Raw genomic sequence first — 25039 nt, forward strand, 5'->3', positions numbered from 1 at the left:
AATGTGAGGTAAATAAACAGGAGATTCCTTCTTTCCTTTTAATTTCAAGAACTATTACAAAACAAAATTACCTTATGACAAAGGATCAACTCTTGACCTCTTATGTTAGGTTCTGATAAATATAAACATACAAAGATTTTTTTTTACTTATTTGTTTTCAGATTGATTTTATAGTAAAAATAAAGAGGTAATAAAAATTTAGAGGAAATAGTATGGATCCCATGTTATTATTCTTGAATAAGTTTCCAATGAAAATAATTTGAAATCTTCTTTCAATTTAGTGTGTATATATATATATATATGTATGTATATGTATACACATACATATATGTGCATATAATAGAAATGTGGGCAATATTAATCTCAAATTTCAAAATAAAAATGAATTACAGAAAATCTAACCTGGAGAGAACATAACATTTATAGGAAACAAAGAATTAATACATTTTTTTTCAATTAGGCTGGTGATTCCTAGAACAAATTGTCAACTTTATAATATATTTTCTATATTTTAGAGGAAAATCACATTGATTTCCTTTGGGAGGTTCTTGATTTCTTGCTTCTTATTAGCTGGGGTTCCATACCACTAACAGTTGGTTGATACATTCCTTTCACATCAATATACTGGTAACAAGAGGGATTTATGACTAGATCTGGAGGCTCTGGAAGCACAAGGTGATGAGTCGAATCTTCTTGTGGCTGGCTAGGTTCTTGTAGTACCTCCTTATTCCTTTGCATCTGTTGGACGCAGCTTATTAACTGTGAAAGGAAGATTCAAATTATTGACTCTGAAGAATGTAAAGATTTTGGGCTCTGGATTTAGAGAAGTTAGTCTTTGAGTACTTACTTTCTGACTAACTACTCCCCAATTACTTACTCCCTACAACTACAGCTCCTTCCAACTCTCAAGTCTTTGTTAGAAAATGAATGTTTTTTAGAGATATCATATTCACAAATAATTTATGTTCTAGAAAATAACATGTAATTTTCTGAACAACTTAGATGATACATAGAAAACATTTATATAATAAGATACATGATTAAAAGAGATATTTTCTGGTAGTAATACATAATATCATATATATCACGTACCTAAATTTATACATAGAATTCACCTATCATTTATCTACCTATATATCCTATCATCCAATCCATCTACAAATATTTTTTCAAAAGAAATCATTTCAATATAAGGATCAAGAGTCAGAAACTAAGTCATCACTAGCATCTTCAGGAATATTCTTTAAAATACTTTTTGGTATCTCTACTTGGGAGAAAAAAGGTCTTATGACTATACACCTACTCGTCTCATTTGTCTTGAAATGTCTAAATAAATACATGGTGAAGTTTGCAGAAATGTAAAAATAAACTTACCATTTGCTGTCTTATGGATACATCATTGTAGATGGCTTCTCTATGTTTAGCATCTCGTTCCTGGCTGGCTTGCTTACGTAATGCCAAGGAATAAATTTGAGCGTCTGTCATATGTGTATTTTCTTTCCACTAAAGTAAAAATACAACACAACACGCAATCCTCAGTTGCATTTATTTATTAAGCATCTATTACACAATAATGTATCAGACTTGGGAATACTCTGTAAACTCTGAGGACCCTTAAACTCCTGCTTTAAGGGGTGATTCTCAGGACTTTAGTTACCAACTGACAATCTTTTCTTAATACTTACTTTGTGTCAGGCACTATATAACTATAATTACAAGCAGAAATCCAGTCTCAGCCACTAAGGAATTCATATTCTAATGGAAGAAATCAATGCATAAAAAGTGAAAAGACAAAAAATGAGGAGGGGAAGAAGATGAAGAGTCCTGAGTACAGCTTAGAGAAAAATGAAGAGGTGACTGGACCAGGGCATATAAGGGCTAAGAATACTTCTGAGGTGTGAATTTCAGGGTGGAAGTCATCTTCCAGATGAAGAGTTTTCTGGAGCATGCTAAAGGAGTCTGGTAGGGAATGAAGAGCTATCTGGACTGGGAACCATCTTTAAATGGAGATGCAAGAGAAGTCATCAAATCAGAAAGCTAATTCTCTTCCTAAAGGGTTTTTAAAATTTGTTTTCAGTGTTCTACAATCATTTCCACATATCTTAGATTTTTTCCCCCTCCCTCTCCCTCCTTCCCCCTAATCCTTCACTCCCTCCCTGAGATGGCATCCAATTTTACATAGGTTCTACACATAAATTTCTATTAAATACATTTTCACCTTAGTCATGTTGCATAGAAGAATTAAAATGAAAGGGAGAAATCATAAAACAAAATGTAATACAAAATAAAATGATCTGTTTCATTCTGCAGTTGAATCCCATAGTTCTTTCTCTGGATGTGGAAGACATTTTGCCTTAAGAGACCATTGGGAATTTTTTAAGTCCCTACATTGCAATGAAGTACTAAGTCTACCAGAAAAACTCCTCGCACATTGTAGTTGTTGTTGTATACAGTTCTCCTGGTTCTGCTCCTTTCACTCAGCATCAGAACATACAAGTCTTTCCAGGCCTCTCTGAAGTCTTCCTGTTCATCATTTTTTATAACACATAACATTCATATACCACAACTTATTCAGTCATTCCCCAGTTGATGGGGATCTCATTGATTTCCAGTTTTTGGCCACCACAATGAGAGCTGCTATAAATATTTTTGTACATGTGGGACCCTTACAGTCTCTTGGGGATACAGTCCTAGAAGCAGTATTGCTGGGTCAAAGGGTATGCACATTTTTGTAGTCTTTTGGGCATGGTTCCAAATTGCTCTCCAGAATGTTTAGATCAGCTTACAGCTCCGCCAACAATGAATTAGTGTTCCAACTCTCCCACATCATTTCTCACCTTCCTGTTTGGTCAGGTTAGCCAATCTGATAGGTGTGATGTGATGTAATTTAGAGCATTTTTTCACATGACTATAGACAGCTTGAATTTCTTCCTCTGAAAACTGCCTGTTCATATCCTTTGACCGTTTATCAATTGAGGAATGACTTGTATTCTGGTACATTTGACTCAGTTCTCTACATATTTTAGAAATGAGGCCTTTATCACAAACACTAGTTGCAAAAGTTCTTTTCCAGTTTTCTGCTTCCCCCCTAATCTTGGATGCATTAGGTTTGGTTGTGCATAAAACTTTTCAATATAATGTAATCAAAATTATCCATTTGGCAGTTTATAATGTTTCCCATCTCTTGCTTAGTCAAAACTTCTTCCATTCTCCGTAAATCTGATAAATACGCTATTCCTTGCTCCACTAATTTGTTTATAATATCAATCTTAATACCTAGATCATGTACCCAGTTGGACTTTATTCTTGTGTATGGTGTCAGGCATTGGTCTATACCTAGTTTCTGCCACACTGTTATCCAGGTTTTCCAGCAATTTTTGTCGAACAGTTTGAGTTCTTATCCCAGAAGCTGGGGTGCTTGGGTTTATCAAACAGTACAGTGCTATATTCATTAACTCCTGTGTCTTGAGTACCTAACATATTCCACCGGTCTACCCCTCTGTTTCTTAGTCAATACTAAGTGGTTTTGAAAATTGCTGCTTTATAATACTATTTGAGATCTGGTAGCTAGGCCACCTTCCCTAGTATTTCTTTTCATTAGTTTCCTTGTTGTTCTGAACTTATTTTTCTTCCGGTGAATTCCATTATTTTTTCTAGTTCTAGAAAATAATTATCTGATAGTTTGATTGTTATGGCACTTAATAAGTAAAGTAATTTAGGTAAAATTGTCATTTTTATTATATTGGCTCGGCATACCCACAAGCAACTGATGTTTTTTCCAGTTACTTAGATCTGACTTCATTTGTGTAAAGTGCTTTGTAATTGTGTTCATATAGTCGTTGAATTTGTTTTGGCAGGTAGACTCAAATATTTTATAATGTTTACCATAGCTTTAAATGGAATTTCTTTTCCTATCTCTCACTGTTGGCCTTTGTTAGTAATATAGAAAAATACACAAGATTTGTGTGGGTTTATTTTGTAACCGGCAACTTTGTCAAAGTTGTTTATTATTTCAAGTAGTTTTTTTTACCTGATTCTCTGGGACTCTCTAAGTATATCATCATATCATCTGCAAAGAGTGATAACTTAGTTTCTTCTTTGCCTATTCTAATTCCTTCAATTTCTTTTTCTTCTCTTATTGCTACAGTTAACATTTCCAATACCATATTGAATAATAATGGTGATAATGGACATTCTTGTTTCACCCTTGATCTTAATGGAAATGCATCTAGCTTATGCCCACTGCATAAAATGCATTCTGAGGGTTTTAGGTAGATACTGATTATGTTCTTCCTCATTGGAAGTGAGTTCATTTTCTCATTTTTGATATTGGCAATTTGGTATTCTTTTTTCTTTTTTTAAATCAAATTGACTAAAGGTTTGTCAATTTTATCGGTTTTTTCACAAAACCAAGTCTTAGTTTCATTTACTAGTTCAATAGTTTTCTTAATTTCAACTTTATTAATCTTTCCTTTGGTTTTCAGTATTTTGGTATTTAATTGAGGGTTTTCATTTTTTTTTCCTAGCTTTTTCAGCTGCATTCCCAACTCATTGATCTCCTCTGTCTCTATTTTCTTCATGTAAGCATTCAAAGATATAAAATTTTCCCTACGAATTGATTTTGCAATATCTCATAAGATTTGGTTGGTTGTCTTATTTTTGTTATTCTCTTGAATGCAGTTCTTTTGTTTCTATGATTTGTTGTTTAACCCACTCATTCTTTAGGATTAGATTATTTAGTTTCCAATTAAATTTTGGTCTATCTTTCCATGGCCTTTTATTACACATAATTTTTATTGCATTGTGACCTGAGAAGGATGTATTCACTATCTCTGCCTTTCTACACTAGATTGTGAGCTTTTATGTCCTAGTACAGGGTTACTTTTTGTATATGTGCCATATTCTATCGCTATTCAATTTTCTCCAGAGATCTATAATATGTGCTTTATCCAGAGTTTTATTCACCTCTTTAACTTCTTTCTTGTTTACTTTGAAGTTAGATTTCTCAAGTTGAGAGGGGGCAAGGTTGAGGTCCTCAAGTTTTGCTGTCTTATTTCTTCCTACAATTCCCTCAACCTCATCTCTAAGAATCTGGATGCTACACCATTTGGAGCATATATGTTTATTAATGATATTGCTTTGTTTTCTATGGTGCCTTTTAGCAGGATATAGTTTCCTTCCTTATCTCTTTTGATTAGATCTCTTTCTGCCTTTGCTTTGTCTGAGATTAGGATTGCTACCCCTGCTTTTTTTTTTTTACATCAGATGAAGCACAATATATTCTGCTCCAACCTTTTACCTCTACGCTGTCTGTATCCCACCATTTCAAATGTGTTTCTTGCAAACAACATATTGTTGGATTATGGTTTTTAAATCCATTCTGCTATCCATCTCAGTTTTGTAGGAAAGCTCATCCTATTCACATTCACAGTTATGATTACTCTTTGCGTCTTTCTCTCCATCCTCTTTCCCCCCGTTTATGCTTTTAGTTCTCTCTTCTCCCTTCCCCTCCACAATAGTTTTAATTTTTGAACACCTCCTCCCACTGTCCTCTCTCTGTTCTTTCAGCCCTCCTCCCTTTTATTCCTTCACCCTTGCTACATCTTCCCTCCCTTTTAGCCTCCCCTCCCTCTACTTTCCTCCTTCCCTTCCTACTGCCTATAGAGCTAGTTAGATTTATATATTTAAGTTTGTTGTTCCTTCCTTGAACCAAATCAGATGAGAGTAAATATCAGACAATGCTCATCTCCATTCCCTCTTTCCTATTTACTGTAATAAAATTTTGTGCCTCTTTCTGTGATGTAATTTACTGTTTCCTGCCTCCTTTTTCACATCTCCTGCTACAATCCCTTCACACCCTTAAATCACATGTTTATCATTCACATCGTTTACTTTATATCCACTCCCTTTATCTATGTATGTCCCTTTTATATTTCATAATAAATATACAATTCTCAAGATTAACAAGTATCATCTTCCCTTATAGGAATGTAAACAGTTTGCCCATATTGAGTAACAATGTGTTTTTCCCCATTTATCTTTTAATGCCTCTCTTGAGACCTGTGTTTGAAGATCAAATTTTCTATTGAATCAGGAAGGTCTAGAAATCTCTTATTTTATTGAATGTCCATCTCCTTGCCCAAAATATCTGCTCAACTTTGCTGGGTAAGTGATCCTTGGTTGTAGTCCCAGCTCCTTTGCCTTACAGAATATCATATTCTAATTCCTTCAGTCTTTCAATGTAAAAGCTGCAAGGTCCTGTGTGATCCTGACTATAGCTCCTCGATTTTTGAATGGTTTCCTTCTGGCTACCTGTAGTATTTTCCCCTTCCCTGGTCCTTGGTATTTTTAGTTTGGAATCCTTTTTGGGAGGTGAACAGTGGATTCTTTCGATGACGATTCCACCCTCTAAATCTAGGACTTCTGGGCTGTGATTTTTTATGATGTCTTGGAAGATATTGTCCAAGTTCTTTTTTTCATCATGGCTTTCTTACAGGTCAATAATTCTTAGATTTTCTCTCCTGAATCTATTTTCCAGGTCAGTTGTTTTTCCAATTAGATAATTTACATTTTCTTCTATCTTTTCATTCTTTAGATTTTGTTTGACTGATTCTTGATGTCTCATAGAGTCATTAGCTTCTACCTGCCCAATTCTAATTTTTATCAAACTTTTTCTTCAGTTAACTTTTGCATCTCCTTTTCTACCTTTCCAATTATTTCCCCAGTTGGTTTTTGTACTTTTTGTCCATTTGTTCAATTTACCCAGTTAGGTTTTGTGCTTCCTTTTCCATTTGTCCAATTTTCCTTTTTAAGGAGCTGTTCTTTTTGGTGAATTCTTTTGTCATACTTTAAAAATCATTGGCCAGTTTTTCTTCTATTTCTCTAATTTGACTTTTAAAATCCTTCTTCAGCTCTTCCAAGAGTGTTCTTTGTGCTTGTAACCAGTTCAGAGCCCCTTCTGAAGTTTCAGATGGCAGTACAGTCTCAATGCTAACCTCTTTGGTGTTCGTGATTTGGTCTTTGTCCCCATAGAAAGATTCTATGGTCTTTCTGCTTTGCTTCTTACTCATGATGATGATAATCACCCCTTTCCTGGCTTTTAAAGTAGACCTCTGCTTCTGGGGCACATGGGACTATGTCCCACAGTTCTTGTGCCCTGAATTTGAGACTTCGTGTGTTGTGGTCTCTGGTTCTTTCAGCTAGAAGCTAAAGTACTGCAGCTTACTTGGTGCTGAGCTGGATGGTGTAGGAAAACAGAGGCCAGGTGAAGTCTTTTTCTGTTTCCCTGGAGTTACCTTGGAACTAGCTTGTTAAATGCAGGGGAGGGGTGGTCTGGCCACAGAAGGTCTTCTCTGCTGAGCTACAGCATAGGCAAGCTCAGCGGCTGGTGATCCCAGGTGCCCTAGTGTCTTTCTGCTTCCCCTGGGGTGCTCAGGCACCCCTGGGGTCCTAGTATTGACAGTTTCTGGCTCCATGCCCCTGTGGCTCCAGATTTCCTCCCAGTTTGCTGAGGTGGGGTTGTCTAGGACATCTCTGGGCCTTCACTGGTTCCCTTCAGTCACAGCAACAGCAACCCTCCTTAGTGGCTTTTCTAGCCTCGCGTGCTAAGAGTCTGTTTGCCCCTTCTGCTGATCTCACTGTTCCAGGAATTTTCTGGGGTTTATGGTTTCTTTATGGTTCTCTCAAGATTAACAATGGGAGGGGGAGAGAGCATTTACTGATCACTCTGCCATTATGGTTCCCAGAAGTTCAAGTAGGTGACTTACAGAAATTTAATCTGCAGGCTGATAGTCTCGGAAGCAGCTGCTGCAGATACGTGGGCTCCATGGCTCTCATTTGCTTGGTTCCACTAGCCTCCAATCCTGGGTTGATATACCTGAGATTCTGCAGTAGAGCCACTGCCTCAGGTCTTCCCAAAGGTTTTGAGGCTATCCCAGAGGAGTTGAGGTGATTTTCTAATACCCTTGGCTCATGTCAATTAGTGTGCTTCTCCACAAAATTATCAGTTGAGAATCATTTTAGTCAGCCAGTCTTAAGTGATTTTGAGAAAATGATACTTAGAAGTAAATAGGAAAAAATGGGAGAAAATAACATAGCCCAACAACTATTCCAACAAAGATCTAGGAGGAATACTATATGGGGTATGATCAGAAAATCCAAGGAGAAAATATAATGGGACATTTTTTCAAGCCCATGATTATTAATAGGCTTCTGATGATGGTATGTGACCAGGGCATGAACTATGAAGTAGGACTGCGCCTATATCTACGAAGTGAAAAAAAAATCACAGATTAAACTCCTAGGCTCACATCAAAAGTGGGCTGGCAGTGCTATTATTTTGGCCTCAGACCTGGATTAGGAATTCATCTCCTTGGCTCAGAACAGAAGTGTGTCAAAAGCCCTGTTACACTGAAATTTTGGATCCTTTCAACTAGCTGATGGGATCAGCAAGCATAAATAGGTACTCTAGGGAAGCTAAGTCAGTACATGTATTGCTGACACCCAAAACAGTATCTGGACCCTGAATCTCTTTGGAAGTCTGAATTCCCCAGCTTGAGAAAAACCTGTAACTCTTCAAGATGCACACAACTCGGACCCTGGAGAATGCAGCAGCAGAACCCGATATGATGCAGAACAGAATCATCAATGCCCTGACATTTCTCTCCAAAAGTGCACTACACGAGAGCTAACACCAAACTTCAATTCAGGGAAAACTGAAGAAACAAAAAAGTACTCGTATAGCAGAAATTTAATATGGTGTCAGTTTTCCAAGACATGAAATCAGAGAAAAAATATTCCAACATTTCTGTAAGAAAATTTTTTTTAAAAGTTGTTTTGACCTAGAAAATTCTAGAAGAAAGACAAGAAAGTGAAAAGGATGATTTGAAAGGGTAAATGCCTACACAGGCTGCAGTGCCTTCAGCAAGAAGCAGAGTTGCTGTCTGAAATTGGAGTAATCAGAAAGCAAATTGGGGGTTTGATTGGTTAGAGAAAGGAGAAGGAAACTTAAAATTAATTACTTCAAATTAACTTTTCTTTCTTCTTATTGTCTTTGACTTTGAAGTTATGAAATTTGATCGTGATACTTTCATTTTGGGGTTTCGGGGATTTTTTCTATTATCACAGCCCTCCCTTTCATATAGATCTGAGCAATTTCATTCTCCTTCTATTGGGACCTTTAGAGAGTTCAAGTATTCCTAGGTATTTTTTCCTTCTTCAACCAGGTCAGATGTTTTTGATATGAGGCTCCTTATATTTTTTCGGTTGTCAAACTTTAATATTTCTTATTGTCTCATGGAGTCATTAAATTAAGTTTGTTTATTTTCAGAATGTCTATTACTTGAAAAATGCTTTGTATGGGGGTGAAACCAAGACCGTGGAGTAAAGGCAGGAACTCACCTGAGCTCTCCCCCACACTTGTCCACATACTTTATTCAAAGTTCTCCGAACAAAAAAAGACTCTAAATAAAATCTAGAGCAACAAAACCGACAGAAAACAGAGGAAAATAAATTTCCAACCCAAGCAAATTCCAATGGTCTTTCAGGAAAGGTCCATCAAGCCAGTGTGACAAGCACAGTCCAGCACGGGCATTCCAGCACTGCAGCCACTAAATCAGCAACAGTTGTTTCTGCAGCTCACAAAAGATGAATACGTATCAGAGAGGGAATACAACAAAGTACTGCCCTGTGAGCTTTGAAAGAATGGAAAACCTACCAAGAGTCCCCTGCCCAGCAGGGAGCACAATGACTGAATCTGAATCTCAGTTTGGCAGATATTTAAGAATGCATTGCAGAGGAAAGATATTTGCTGGACTCCAATATTTTGAGCAACCTGCCTTGTCTAGTTCATGGTTCAGAGAGGAAGTTTAACCATTCGGCCAAGTCACATTCAGAAGTTAATTTGGAATAGAGTTTTATCATTTGAAAGGCATATATATATGCATATATTAATGTGTGCATATATGTATATGTGAGTGTTTACTCATTCTTCCAGTCTTCCTTTCTGAAATGAGACTTGTGTCAGTTAAAATAAAAGGTTATGAAAGATCTAAGAAACAGAACCACAGGTTTACCCTTGTTTGGGTTCCTTGCCCTGATCACTCAGAATAACGTGATTCCATAGCAACTATAAACAATAAATTTTTGATATTCTGATTTTGCCATTTTTGGCCATGAATAAGTTAAGAGACCATTATATAGATGAAATGAAACAAATATATACTAGTATTATTATTAAAATTAAATTTGAAGAAGTTGTAGTCAGAAAAAAGAATGACTGACAGACAGATTGGAAGCTGGAAGAACAAAGAAGAAAAAGAGACGATTATACTTATGTGTAACTGTAATTCATATACCAAGATTTGATGAAGAGAAAGAAGAATGAGAAAGTTTTTTTAAGAACTTGACAATACTATCCACTGCATCACCTAGGTGCCCCATCTGATAACCAAATGCCATGTAAAGGTAGCTAAGCAAAAGCAGTACTTTGCCTCCACCCAGACCTGTTTCAACCTGACCTCGCCACCACTGTCAATGCAGGCACCATATAAAATGTGACCTGGTAACATTTTTCCAAGAGTACCACAAGAAATTCTATCCACCAAAGTTCTATGAAATGGCTCAGTGTCAAACACTAATAGCTTTTATCAACAGAAATAGTCCTAAGGAGCAGAAAAGTAGCTAGTAACCTGAATGGGAAGACAATATCCAGTTCACACATCCAGCAAAGCCCTGCTTAGTATCAGCCTGACTAATGACCAAGAACAGCAGTAAGAAACTCTAGTCAGTGAAGTTTTTCATAAAAAGAACTAAAAAAAGAGTTCAGCCTGAGGGCAAGAAAGGTCCTTCCAGGACCATCCCAGAACATCCTCCCACCATGATCAGAAAGTAACAAAAGGAAATGGACTACGGAGAATTTGTATTTCCCATAACTACAGTGAGAACATTAACATGAAGGAAGAGTGAGCATTTGGAAAAATACCCCTATCTCAAATGGACAGTTTGGTATAGAAACAAACTCAAAAGAGAAACAAACAGGAATGGCCGATAGACAGGGTTATGAGGAAGGTTCATACTTGTGAAGAGTGACAAAGAACAAAACAAAAGAAACAAATACTTTCTGAGCTTAAATCTGGGGGGTCACAAAAGGGTAAAAAGAAAACAATTAGCATCTGTCACAAAGTCTCTGATGGCCTCCTAAGACAATTGACAAATGGCTAAACAAATACTGGGATATAAGTGTAAAGGAGCATTATTGCAAAAGAAATCATCTCAGAGAATCCTGGGTAATACGAAATGAAGTGAGGACAACGCATATAACAAGAATATTATAAATAAAGCAACATTGAAATAGTTATGAACTCAGTTCTAATAATAACCACAGTCATTCTACCTGACTTGCAGCGGAAACCTGACATATACGTATGTATGTGTAGGTATGTGTATATATACACACACCTATATGTATACATGCATATATATGCATGCACGTATGCATATATGTATATATACACACACAACACACAGTATATGTATGCACACATGCATATGTGTATGTATGCATACATATGTATATGTGTATATACATATTAATGTATCATGTATATAATCAAATGGGTATATACATATATATAATGTACACAAATTTATATATGCATATATGTGTATAGCATTTTTATGTGCACTTCTTGGGAAAAAGGACCATCTTCTTTATCTATGTGAATCACAAACGCTTAACAAAATCTTTAGTAAAAACATTTTTATTCACTCACTCACTGAAATCCCATTTAAAGCCCTTAAAGAAGAAAACTGAAATTTACCCTCCCCCACCAAAAGTAATCAGCAAAACATCTCAACCAATGGCCTCAAGAATACAAAACACATCCTTCAGTATTAGGTTAGGAAATCACAGAAAAAAGTACTATTTGTTGGCAAATAAAATATAGTAAAGCAACTGAAACTGCACCTAAAAATGTCATCAGAAATGAAGACACTTTAAAGCGATATGTAGACTTAATAAATATGAAATTAAACTTATGGACAATATAAAAAACGTGAAAATTAAAAAATGGCTTAAATGAAAGGGTAATGCAAATGGCAAGTCTATAGGACAAGTCAAGATATTGCAATACAATTTGAAAAAAACAAAATTTCAAGCTTGAGATTTTAATAAGTCATTCCAAAAAGCCTTCCATAATTTAATTGGGTAAGAGTTTACTAACAGAAATATGCAAAAGAAATGAAGGTGAAAGAAACTGTACAGGAAAAATAAAAGTAATAAACAAAGCAAGATAGTCATTTAACTTACAAAATCTGTAATTACATCTTCAAGAGGTTGAACCTTCATTGACATCACATTCTTGTTGGCTTCTGCTACTTTTTCTTTTCCCTGATTAATAAGATCCTGAAAGAAAAGAATTTTAGATAAATTCTTCAAATTTACACTTATATACGCATATGTAACAGTTAAAATCAGGTAAACTGAGTTTCAAGCACAATTTATTGGTAAAGTCTAATATCCCAAATGAAGGAGATAGTTCCCTTTTATAGATTCTATGGAGTAAAGAACAACGAATGAGAACCAGGTAGGCGACATCCTGACATTGAGGACAACACTGCTAGTCACGTAGCTGAGGCATGGGAAACAAATATGACTGGCTGGAAGTTGGGCCAGCAACAACCACGTTTCCTTCTCTCCTGTGACTTAGGAAATGTTCATTTCTTGAGTCCACCTGGAAGGTCAAAAGATGGCGGAGCAGACAGCAAATCTTTGGATAGCTAACCAGACATCCTTGCAGTATAGTTTGGTGATTTAAAGATACAAGAACAATCTTCCCGGTGTCTAAAACTTTCATTCTGCAAAGACAGCAGAATTTTTTGAGGCAAGAAAAGTAGAGTTATTGGCAGGAAAGCTGGATTTTAGTTCATTATATTTCAGCTAAATTTCTGAATTAAGGTCAGAAGCAAAGAACTGTAACTTATGCAGTTAAAGAACAAAAACAATTGCAAAAAGGATCAATAAAAATAACACCAAATCAATATAAGCTTACATAGATGAGAGACGCTCTTTGGTACCATTTAATGGCTCTATTTTCAGTGGAAGATATCCCAGAAGTTAAACGAACTAGGATTGAAACCAAGAATCACCTATCCAGCAAAACTGAGTGTAATCCTAACCCTAACCCTTCAGGGAAAAAATGGTTATTCAGTGATAGACTTTCAAGCATTCTTGGTGAAAAGACCAGAACTGAAGAGAAAATCTGAATTTCAAACACAGGAATTAAGAGAAGCATGAAAAGGTAAATAGGAAAGAGAAATTATGAAGGACTTTCTAAAACTGAGCTATTTACATTCCTACATGGAAAGATAATATTTGTAAGTCTTGAGACTTTTCTCAGTATTTGGGTAGTTGGAGGGATTATACACAGACACAGACACACACAGACACAGACACACATACACACACACCACAGACCCTTTATTCCCCCTTTCTCTGCCTGTTCCCCTCTTGCGCCTTTCCTTATACACCCTTTGTATGAAGAAATGATCCTAATCACTGTACACTTATTTTGTATATTTTCTTTTCTTACTTAGCTGGGAACATGTCAGCTCTTTGAAGGCAGGGACTGTTTTCAATCACAATCCACCTAGAAAATTGCTTAAAAGTTATGTTCTTTGTTCAGCTGATTCTAAGGGAGATTCTAAGAAAGAATCAGAGAGAGAGAGAGAGAAAGAGAGAGAGAGAGAGAGAGAGAGAGAGAGAGAGAGAGAGAGAGACTGCCTTTAACTTCAATAATTCAGATTCATATTTATAGCTATTTTTTCGAAACTTACTTCCAACTGTTGAAAGTTCATTGACGACAGAGCTTCCATATCAAAGGGAACAAACTGAGATTCAGAACTGAAAGTGACACCAGGAAAAGTGAAATGAAAACTCAGGCCCTACAAAACAAAAAAAAAGAGGAAAAAAATTTTCAAACTAGGACTTGAAACAAGCAATTTAATACCACTTATTGCCAATGAGGAATCCTTTATATTTATAGCTAGAAAATTATTATCACACAAACAAAACTACCTACAAATGAATGCAAATTAATAAATATGTGGCAACCACAGTTTACTAAGCACAAATAAAGTCTAAATAAACAAGGGAAGAGGAAAAGAACTCATGTATGCAAAACGATAGTCATTCTTTTTGCTATGGCAAAAAAATGGACATTCAGAGAATGACTAATATTCAGGAATGACTAAACAAATGAATGTGATGGAATGAACCTTTCTATGCTGTTTCCAACAAATCTGAGAAGATATATATGAACTGACACACAGTGAAATGACCTGAACCAGGAGAACTATTTATAAAATACTTGTTGAAATGACCCCCCCAAAAAAAAAACCCAAACCATAAAAAGCTTAAGATCAACACAATGACCAGCCACACACAATTCCAAAAGACTCGTGATGAAACATACTACTCATTTCCAAATAATGAGATGAAGGATTAAGAGTACACATCTGTCTTGAGTAATATGGAATTTATTTTGCGAAACTGGATAGAATTTTATGTTTTTGTAGCATTTTCATTGGGTGAGGGAGGTGAAATTGAGAGAGAATTTAGAGCTGAAAATAAAATAAAACTGAAAGTGAGTGACCTCTCATTCATGAAAAAAAAACTCACCTCCCCACACTTGGACAATGAAAGGTTCACTTTTTTTTTAAGAAAAATAAGCAGACAAGATAAAGTGAGGTTCTTTAAAGGTAGAAATAAAGAAGGTACAAATTAGGAGTATTTGACTCCTGTCATAACTTGGGGAAAGTGGGAAGGAAAAGGCCACATGTACAATGAGAATTTTTTTGAACAGTGTTCTTCCTGAAGAGCTATTTGTTCTCAAAGGAATGAAGATGTGCAATCATGAGGGTTATAAGGTGAAGAGATCACCAAAAATAGCCATCATGGTGATGCTATAAAATGACTACAGGATGATTTCAGAAAAAAACATGGGAAGATGTTTATGAATTGATGCAAAGAGAAAAATGTAAATAAGGATAGAAGAGTTCTAAGTCATTAATAGAAAGTTAAAAAGAAGGGAGTACCTGAGAAGGTCTTCTACATTTTTTGGCATAGGTTTAAGACAAAGATATGATGTGCTTCTATTCAAGAATACTGGAGGCCCAAGAAAGTTTGAGAAATATGCATTTGCCATTACAGAACACAGTTACACAATAATGAAAAAATGGTAGTTGAGATCATAGGAGAAATATTACAAGAAAGATAACCATAGCAGAAACTATTCCTCCAATACTCAAGTGTTAAAAAGTCAATCGATCAATCTAGAAGTATTTATTAAGACATTAAAACACGTACCAGCCACTACACATACAAATTCAATGAATAATATGATCCCTACTCATAAGAAATTTATATTTCAGTGGGGGAAACAAAAAGATCATATCTAAGTTTAAACTGAATAAATATAAACTGAAGAAATGCAAATTAATTACAAAGTAATTAGATATTGAGGGACTTAGATATTGAGGCACTTAGATACTGGGGGAATTAGGTATTCCTGCAGAAGGTGGAGCTTAAGGTGCATCTTAAAAGAAAAGAGAGATACTGTGAGGAAGGTGAGGAGGGAGAGAACATATATGGATATATGTGTATGTTTATCCAGTCCTATTTCCTCCCCTCAGTTTCAGTCCTACATCATCAATTGTTTTTTGAACATTTCAAACTGGGTGTTCCAGAGATATCTTTAAGTCGACATGTCCAAAACTGTACTCTTTGCTTTTCCTCTGAGTCCTTCCTTCTTCCACTTTATCCAATACATCATCTTTCTAATACTCCAAGTTTGTAAACTTGACATTATACTGAACTATCATTCACATATCCAGTCAGCTGTAAAATCATGTTATTTCTATCACTTTTCTTGGGTCTTCATCCTCTTTATTCCCTTTGTTTCAAGCCCTCTGCATGTCAGTAAAAAGGGCTTTTCACAACATAGCCTCAAAATATCTGTTTGGAACTCACTTTCCTCCTCAGCATTTCATGACACTATATCCTCTGAGTTGTTCTCCTATTTAGCTTCGATAGAGTAAAGCATATCCGGAAGAACAGGGTGGCAAAGAATGTCTTCTGCAGCAGACATGTTGAGAAGGAGGAAGACTGAGAAAAGACCATAGGATTTGGCGATTAGGAATAATTAGTAAATTTGTGGAGCGTGGTTTCACTTAAATGAAATCCTGGAAATCAGACTGCAAAGATTTGAGGAGTGAGATGAGATGAAATGGAGGAATCTAGTATAGACAGTTTTTTTCTAAAAGTCTGGCTGAGGAAAGGAGGAATATTATACGATCATAGTTTGATCACAATATGTTAGTGAAGTGAAGTTTTATTGTTTTTTAAATGGGTTGAACTTGAGTATATCTTAGGAAGAGCAATGTGGATAAGTCAGCAAAGCAAACTGAAAAAAAAAAAAACAGACAGATAAGACAGTGAACTAAAAGAGAAACAGTCACAAAAATCCAGATAAGAGTGACTATTCGTTGGGAATCTCTGAGAAGAGATGAAGCCAAAGATGAATGAAAAATTTTGAGGGAGTAGTTTCAGTTACATCATGAAACTGGAAGCCAGAATACAAAGGACTGAGGAGTAACTAAGACAGTGAGGAACTGAGGAAATGGGAGCAGAAAGTATAGAAATCATTGTGACCGATCATTAATTAGACCCCTATTTTTTCCTAATCAGTATTCATCAGTTGGATATGACTCCACAAAGGTAGGGATAAAAATTCTGCAAATTAGGCACCAGTACTGTGGATTGCAGATGAGGAAGCTAAGTAGAGACCCTCCCACCCTTATTTTTCCTTATTGTGGTAATCAGGTTTAATGTGACCATAACACAGAAAGTCCCTTGACCCATGTAGATGTTTTGACATGTCTTTAAAAACCCACCCCATGGTCTCCTCACTGGCTCAGAAGGACCATCTGAAAGGTAAAGACAGATCTGTCAAGGTCTGCTCGTCAGTTTGTTTGTCAGTCAATGAGATTCTGTACTTCCCACCCCATGCGGTAGGATCAAGATCAAGATATGTCAACAAATAAGACTGTATTTTACTATGCTTCTTCTCTATCAGTTAGGTATTAAGCACTATAAAACTAAAGCCTTGGAGGAAAGGGTCATCTTAGATCATGAGAAAGGGTCGAGGTCCACCTCATTAGAGAGGGCCATGAACCTTTTAATAAAGTGCTCTTGGTTTGGAGCTCTGCCTCAGTTTCTTTTCTTGTAGATCAGACAATTCTGGACCCCCATGATACTTAGTTATGAAAGGAAAACAGGATTTAAGACAATAACCAGATAGTAGGAACTAATGAAGGTGTTTTAAGGATGGGAAAGACTTGAATACAGGGGAAAGGAAAGAATTGATTCGTAGAAAATTGAACTGGGGAGGAAGTGAATGAAGATATAATCTGCTAGAAAATATGGGATAGCACAGGATCAAATGACTAGCAATAAGTAAAGCTGTATCCTCACAGTTAGGCAAAGAGCATGGGGACTGTGGAACTCCCAGAAAAAGCAAATTCCTCTACCTAGGAAGAGTACCTTCTCTACAATTTATATACCTTTAAGACAGCTACAGTGAGTACTGAGAGGCTGAGTGACTTGCTTAGGGTTAAATAGTCTTTTTGGTCTCAAGGCCAGCTTCCCAGGTTGAAATAGGTAATGCTTTAAACTCTACTGTATAGTTTTTCAATATACCATAAAGGAATTAAGTGACTCAACCTTTTTTTCTGCTTCATATTCTTCCCAGGCTGCTTTTCTCTCCTCCTCAGTCAGTTCTTCTTCCTCTTTATGATCCAAAAGAGAATCATGTTCATGATATCCTACAATATATTCTTTATGTATTCGAAGTAATTCTGCAAGGATTGTGTCCTGTTAAAGGAAATAAAATGATAAATTAGCATTAAATCTAAGTACCAAACCATGTTTTGTTGACTACATGCAGGCTAGCCTTAGATATCTCATTTTTAATTGCGATTTATCCTGAAACAGTCAGTGTAAGAAAAAGAGCAAAAGAGAATCATGAGAAGTTGATCTGTGCTGTGGGCCATGGGCTTTATTACTGTGAGAGAATTACTTATTCTCTATCATCCTCAGTTCCTCATTTGTAAAATGGGGCTTATTATCTCTTACCTTCACCCACCTCATCTTTAAAATGGGAACATTAATGTCTGTAATACCACTAACTAACAATTTTCAACCAACAATTCATTAGATCTTTATTAATTGTCTTCTAAGCACAAAGCATTGAGGACTCAGATTCTTTTTAAGAATTCATGCTCTAAAACAGTTAGAAGGACAAAGAAAAGGAGGTAAGTATTGTGTATGAAGAATCCAGGAAAATTAAGACTTGGAGGTGAGAGGCAAAACATTCCAAAGAAGTAGACATAAAGCAAGTGTTTATCAGTTGGTTTACAATTAACTTCATTGTGGCATGTAAATGTAATGGAATATTATCTTCATAAAACGCATAGCAATTACAATGAATGAAAAGAAATATGTAAAAACTAGAGGGGGATCATGGAATGATATAAAGAACTACACTTGAAGGCAAGAAGACCTGGATTCAAATCCTACCTCTGAAAAAATCTTAGCTGCATGACTTTGGGAAGTTACTAAAATTCTAATGGCCCTTCTCAATTCTCTAAGATTTCAAAGTTGCAACAGAATTATTGTTAAGCTGAGCTAATGAACATTCATCAGAATTGGCTCAAAGACGGAATAATATGCAGTCAGTTGGGTAAAGATCTTACCCTACAGGAAATTAGAAGGGGAAGGGGATGAGAAAACGGGGGTGATAGAGGAGAACAGAGATTGAAAAAAAGTCAGAGGGGAGGAGCCAAGATGGCCGAGTAGAAAGAAGCACATACGCTTAGCTCTTACCCCACAGCCCATAAAATACCTGTAAAGAAATACTCTCAACAAATTCGGGAGCAGCAGAAGCCACAGAACAATGTAGTGGAGGAGATTTCTGTCCCAGAGAGACCTGAAAGACGGACGGGAAAGGTCTGTTGCGCACTGGATGTGGAGCAGAGCCCAGCCCTGCCTTGGTCATGCGGCAACAAAAGGAGCAGATCCAAGCAGGCTTCAGGGACAGAATCTCCAGCAGCAGCACAGGTCCTTCAACCCACAAGCACCAAAGGTCAGTGAGAGGGTCTTTTCCCCTGGCTGAGAGGGGAGCAGGGTGTCCCCATAACTCAGGCCCCCTCAGGAGGTAGCAGTAGAGGTACTAGCAGACAGGGCTCCCAAAGCAGGCAGGAGCCCGCATCCATTGTTGAAGGTCTCATCAGAGGGCCCCTGAGGAAACTGAGACCTGTGTGGGGGCCCTGCCCCTACCTGAGCAGCTGATTTTAATCTCACACTGAATAGTGGCCCTGCCCCCACTGAAAGCCCCTGAAGTTTGGGAGCAGCTCATTTGAATTTCAGCCCCCAAGTGCTGGCTTGGCGGAACTGGAGGGGAGGTGGGTATGGAGAGGAAACTCAGAAGTGAAGTAACTGGCTGGAAAAATGCCAAAAAAAGGGGAAAAAAATAAGACCATAGAAGGTTACTTTCTTGGAGAACAGGTGTCTCCCCCCATCCTTTCGGATGAGGAAGAACAAGGCTTACTGTCAGAGGAAGTCAAGGCCCCTACATCCAAAGGGAATTTAAACTGGGCTCAGGCAATAGAAGACCTTAAAAAACAAGTGAGCAGTTTATTAAAAGAGAACCAAAAAAATGCTGAGGAAAATAACAGCTTTAAAAAGACGCTAACTCAATTGAAAAAGAGGTCCAAAAAGCCAATGAGGAGAAGGAGGTTTTAAAAAGCAGAATTTGCCAAATGGAGGAGAAGGGTCAAAAGGTCACTGAACAAAATAATTCGTTGAAAGAGAGAACTGAGTTCAGGGACACGAATGACTTTGAGTTAAACCAAGCAGTTAGTAAACAAAACCAAAAATTTGAAAAAATAGAAGACAATGTAAAACAACTCATTGGAAAAACAACTGACCTGGAAAACAGATCCAGGAGAAATAATTTAAAAATTATAGGACTACCTGAAAGCCATGATCAAAAAAAGAGCCTAGACATTATCTTCCATGAAATTATCAAGGAAAACTGCCCTAATGTTGTAGAATCAGAGGGCAAAATAAATACTGAAAAATTCACCAATCACCTCCTGAAAAAGACCTGAACAGAGAAACTCCTAGGAATACTGTGGCCAAATTTCATAATTCTCAGATCAAGGAGAAAATACTGCAAGCAGCTAGAAAGAAACAATTTGAGTGCTGTGGAACTACAATCAGGATAACACAGGATATGGAAGCTTCAACATTAAGGGATTTAAGGGCTTGGAATGAGATATTTCAGAAGTCTAAGGAACTGGGATTGAAACCAAGAATCACTTACCCAGAAAATCTGAGCATAATACTTCAAGGGGAAAAAAGGTCATTTAATGACATACATGACTTTCAATCATTCTTGTTGAGGAAAAGACCAGATCTGTACAGAAAAATTTGACTTCCCAAGACAAGAATCAAAAGAAGCATGTGATGGTAAATAGGAAAGAAAAATCATAAAAGACTCTCTAAAGCTGAACTGTTTACATTACTACATGGAAAGAAAATATTTTTAACTCTTGAATTTTTTCTTAGTATTTGGGTAGATGGAGAGATTGTACATCACACACACACACACACACACACAGATAGAAAGTACAAGGTGTGTTATATCAAAAGAGATGATATCCACCCAAAAAATAAAATAAAATAAATTAAGGGGTGAAGGAGGAAAATTCCGGGAAGAGAAAAGGAGAAATGGAATGTGTCAGGCTCTAACTCATAAAAGAGATAAGAAAAATCTTATACAATGGAGGAGATAAGGGAGAATGAGGGGGGGGGAAATAAAGCTCTTCTCTCCACATGTAGCTGAAGGAGGGAATAACATGCTCACTAAATTTGATATGAAAATTTATATCACACCACAGGAAAGAAGGAGAAGAGGTGAAAAGTGAGGTGAGGGGATTGTTAGAAGGGAGGGCAAATGGGAGAAGGGAGTCACTAGAAATAAACACTTTCGAGAAGGGACAAGGTCAATGTGGTGGGTAATATAATTAGTACTACACAACATGATTATTATGGAAGTCTTTTGCAAAAGTACACATATTTAGTCTGTATTGAATTGCTTCCCTTCTCAGTGGAGCTGGGGAGGGGAGGGAGAGGGAGAGAAGTTGGAATTCAAAGTATTAGAAATGAATGTTGAGAATTTTTATTGCATATAATCGGGAAATAAGAACTACAGGGAATGGGGTATAGAAATTTATATTGCCCTACAAGAAAAGAGAGAAGATGGGGATAAGGGAAGGGTGGGGTGTGATAGAAGGGAGGGTACATTGAGGGAAGGAGTAATCAGAATGCAAGGTATTAGGAAGCAGGGGGAGGGGAGTGATGGGGAGAAAAATTGGACATGTTGCAAAGTGAGGTAAAAGCAATTAGTATCAAAACAATTGACTGAATTAATTACTGAGAATAAATCAATGACATCTTCAGTCTGGGGAAAAGAATTTCAGTCTAAATTTCCTAGATGAAGGTAGCCTCAGGTAAAATTTGGCACTGATGGAAAAGTTAAGGTTTTAATGGTAAATTTCATTTTATTTAATTTAATCAGGAACTAGAACATGTATACAAAGGCATGTAAGCTACTTAAGACTTGCCTCAAAAGATGTACCTTAGCCAAAGTGAAAATTATAATCATATTTGAAACCTGGTTATTGGAACTTGCCATTTTTTAGATGCTATGGGTATATTTAGTAACTGTTCTGAGTCTCACTCCAGGTATGGGTAGCAAGAAAGGCGATCTGAGCCTCTAACCCATAATGTCAGTAAACTGGTGAGATGCTGGTATGAACTGCAAAAGGTGATCTCTTCGGAAGAGTGGGAGAGCGGCTGTTCAGCCTGGGCTGAGGTAGGATTCTCCTGACTCATTTTCCCCACTAACACCTGGCAGACCTTGAGCCTGACTGAATGCAAATGGATGATCTAATCCTGCCTGGAACTGACATGAAGTCGGGTAGATATTGTATCCCTGCAATGTTCCTAGTCTTGGTGGCAATTTCCTATAGCCAAAAGGTTTGCAAGCTTAATACCAAATCTATTCAATTAGAGATTATTGGTAGGGGAACATCCGAGGTATAGTCTAAAATTAAGCTATTAGGCACAGGACTTTAGACGAACAACAATAAGTTAGAGCCTTTTAATTCTTAGCAATACTGTGGAGACAATTAGGTCAAGAGCTTGTGAAGTTAGCAACCTAAATATTATTTGTGTCTCAGTTGGTTAATGTTTAAAAAAAAATCTTTTGTAGTCCATACCGTAAATGTTTTAGAAAGAAATATCACTTGACCAAAAGTTTGAATTGTTTTGCCTACTGTAAACTGTGTTAGAAAATTAAAAATTGAAAAAAAAAGAAAAAAGTCAGAAACAGAACACTTGAGAATGGATGGGTTGAAAAGAGAAAGATTTGGTTATATAGGGTAATAATAGGATAGAGAGAAATACATAGTAATCGTAAGTGTGGAAAATGTTTTACAGCAAGTTTCTCTGACAAAGATCTGATCTTTCAAATGCAGAGAGAATGGAGTCAAATTTGTAGAAAAAAGGACAATCATTCCTCAATTGATAAGTGGTCAAAGGCTCTAATACACAACTAACAAAGCTATTTACAGTCACATGAAAAATGATCTAATCACTCTTGATTAGAGAAAAGCAAATTAAAATAACTCTAAGATACCACTTCACATCAGATTGGCTAGTATCAGAAAAGAAAAATGAGAAATGTAAGGGATGTAGGACAACTGAGCTAATAAGGCTACTTTTGAAGTAGTATAATGAATTAAACATTCTATAGAGCAGTTAGGAACTGTGCCTAAGGCTATAAAATAGCCTTTATATCCAAAGGCTATAAAATCATGGATAGGCTTTGACTAAGCATTATCACAAATAGGTCTGTACCCCAAAAGAAAATGCAAAAAAAGAAAATACCTATGTGTACAAAAATATTTATATCAGCTATTTTGCTGCAAGTTAGTAAGTAAAGAATTAGAAATAGAGGACATAATCATCAATTGGGGAAGTTATTGTCTATGACTATGAGAGAATACTATATGATGATCAGGATGCTCTCAGAAAAACCTGGAATGACTTCTATGAACTGATGCCAAGTGAAATGAGCAGAACCAAGAAAACACCATAGACACTAATAGCAATACTGCATGATCATCAGCTGTGAATGATTTAGGTATTCTCAGCAATACAGTGATCCAAGTCAATTCTTAAAGCTCCATATAGCCAAAATTATGATTTCCTCAGCAGCGATGATAGTTGGGCCACAAGGAAAGCTGAGTGCCACAGAACTGATGCTTTCCAATTGTGGTGCTGAAGACGACTTCTGAGAGTCCAAATCAGTCAATACTTAAAGAAATTAATTCAGGCTATTCACCAGAAGGTCAAAGACTGAAGATGAAATATAAAATACTTTGGGCACATAATAAGAAGGACTTATTGGAAAAGACCTTGATGTTGGGAAAGATTGAAGACAAAAGGAAAAGGGAATGGCAGAGGATAAGATGGACAGAGAGTGTAATGGAAGCAACAAATATGAGTTTGGGCATACTTTAAGAAATAGTGGAGGATGATGCAGGGCCACAATGGCTGAGTCAAAACTGGGACCCACCTGAGCTCTCCCCCACCACTCCATATACCTTTAAAAATGACTCCAAACAAATTCTAGAGCAGCAAAACCCACCAAAATCCTGATGACTTTTCCAACCCTTGGAATTAATCCAATAAACGAATGATATACTCCTCCTCAGTATTTTTGCTACGTCATCTCATGTCTCACCTCCTGTTTATGTTTGTAGTCCAATGCTCCATCCCGGGATTTCTCTCTCTCTCTCTCTCTCTCTCTCTCTCTCTCTCTCTCTCTCTCTCTCTCTCCCTCTCTCTCTCTCCCTCTCTCTCTCTCCCTCTCTCTCTCTCTCCCTCTCTCTCTCCCTCTCTCTCTCTCCCTCTCTCTCTCTCTCTCGCTCTCTCTCTCTCTCGCTCTCTCTCTCTCGCTCTCTCGCTCTCTCTCCCCCTCTCTCTAGTCTTGAGCTTTTGATAATCTCATGAATAGCTCTCTTGTATTCAGTTCTCTCTAAACTGATGACTCTCAAATTTATATACCCACCCATGTTGCTCTCCTGACCTCCAGTCCTGTATACTAACAATAATAACCACACTAGCATTCATATAGACCTTTCAGATTTGTAAAGTACTACTATCACCAAAAGACAAAGTGAAACAAATTTCCAGCCCAAGACAACATGAAAGGTCAGCAGTAAGGTCTGTTGCACCTGGGTTCTCATCCAGGAGGAACCCAGCCCAACACAGGCCCCAGCAACCCAGGAGCACGTCTTGGGAGCCAGTGAATCAGCAGTGGCTGCTTCTGCAACTCTCAACCCACAGTCAGTAAGCGGGTCAACCAGTCGGTCAGAAGGACAGCAGAGAGATCTTGTTACTGGCACTGAGGCATGATTTTTTTGCTTTGCCCATGCTCAGATCCAGGTCGCAGTTCTGGGCAGCAGTCCCTGGGTAAGAAGCAGCGCTGGTGTGGCAGAGGCACAAAAGAGCGTTTGTGGTCACTCACTGACCAGAACATGGGCCAGGAAAGGAGTAAGCACCCCTCCCTACATCATATCCCCTTGGGAGAACTGAAGGCTCACAGGTCCCTAGAAGTATCTTGGAAAACACCAAAGCCCTGAAGCTTGGGGGACCTCCACCCTAGAAGCAGAGAGCCCTCGTTTACAGAGTTAAATAGGCAAGCAAGTAATAGGCTGGAAACATGGGTAAACCACAGAAAAACTCTGGCTACTGAAAATTATTATGGTGACAAAGAAAATAAAAACACACACTCAGAAGAAGGCAACAAAGTCAAAGCTCCTACATCCAAAGCTCCTAAGAAAAATATGA

At 37.2% G+C, this 25039-nt stretch overlaps 1 protein-coding gene across 1 annotated transcript in view; it reads right to left on the minus strand.

Moving 5' to 3' along the window:
- Positions 1 to 466: 466 nt before the first annotated feature.
- LOC140517033 (transcriptional regulator ATRX-like) overlaps positions 467 to 25039 on the minus strand; it is an 84595-nt gene continuing 60022 nt past the window's right edge. Inside the window, exons 23-27 of the mRNA XM_072627897.1 lie at positions 17780 to 17929; positions 13834 to 13941; positions 12308 to 12403; positions 1375 to 1503; positions 467 to 759 (exon numbers count right to left, since the gene is read on the minus strand). Coding sequence (XP_072483998.1) covers positions 523 to 759; positions 1375 to 1503; positions 12308 to 12403; positions 13834 to 13941; positions 17780 to 17929 — 720 coding nt within the window. The 3' untranslated portion in view covers positions 467 to 522. The remainder of the gene's footprint in view (positions 760 to 1374; positions 1504 to 12307; positions 12404 to 13833; positions 13942 to 17779; positions 17930 to 25039) is intronic.

This window comes from Notamacropus eugenii, unplaced genomic scaffold (genome assembly GCF_028372415.1).
Source record: "Notamacropus eugenii isolate mMacEug1 unplaced genomic scaffold, mMacEug1.pri_v2 scaffold_124, whole genome shotgun sequence".
In the NCBI taxonomy this organism is placed as follows: domain Eukaryota; kingdom Metazoa; phylum Chordata; class Mammalia; order Diprotodontia; family Macropodidae; genus Notamacropus; species Notamacropus eugenii.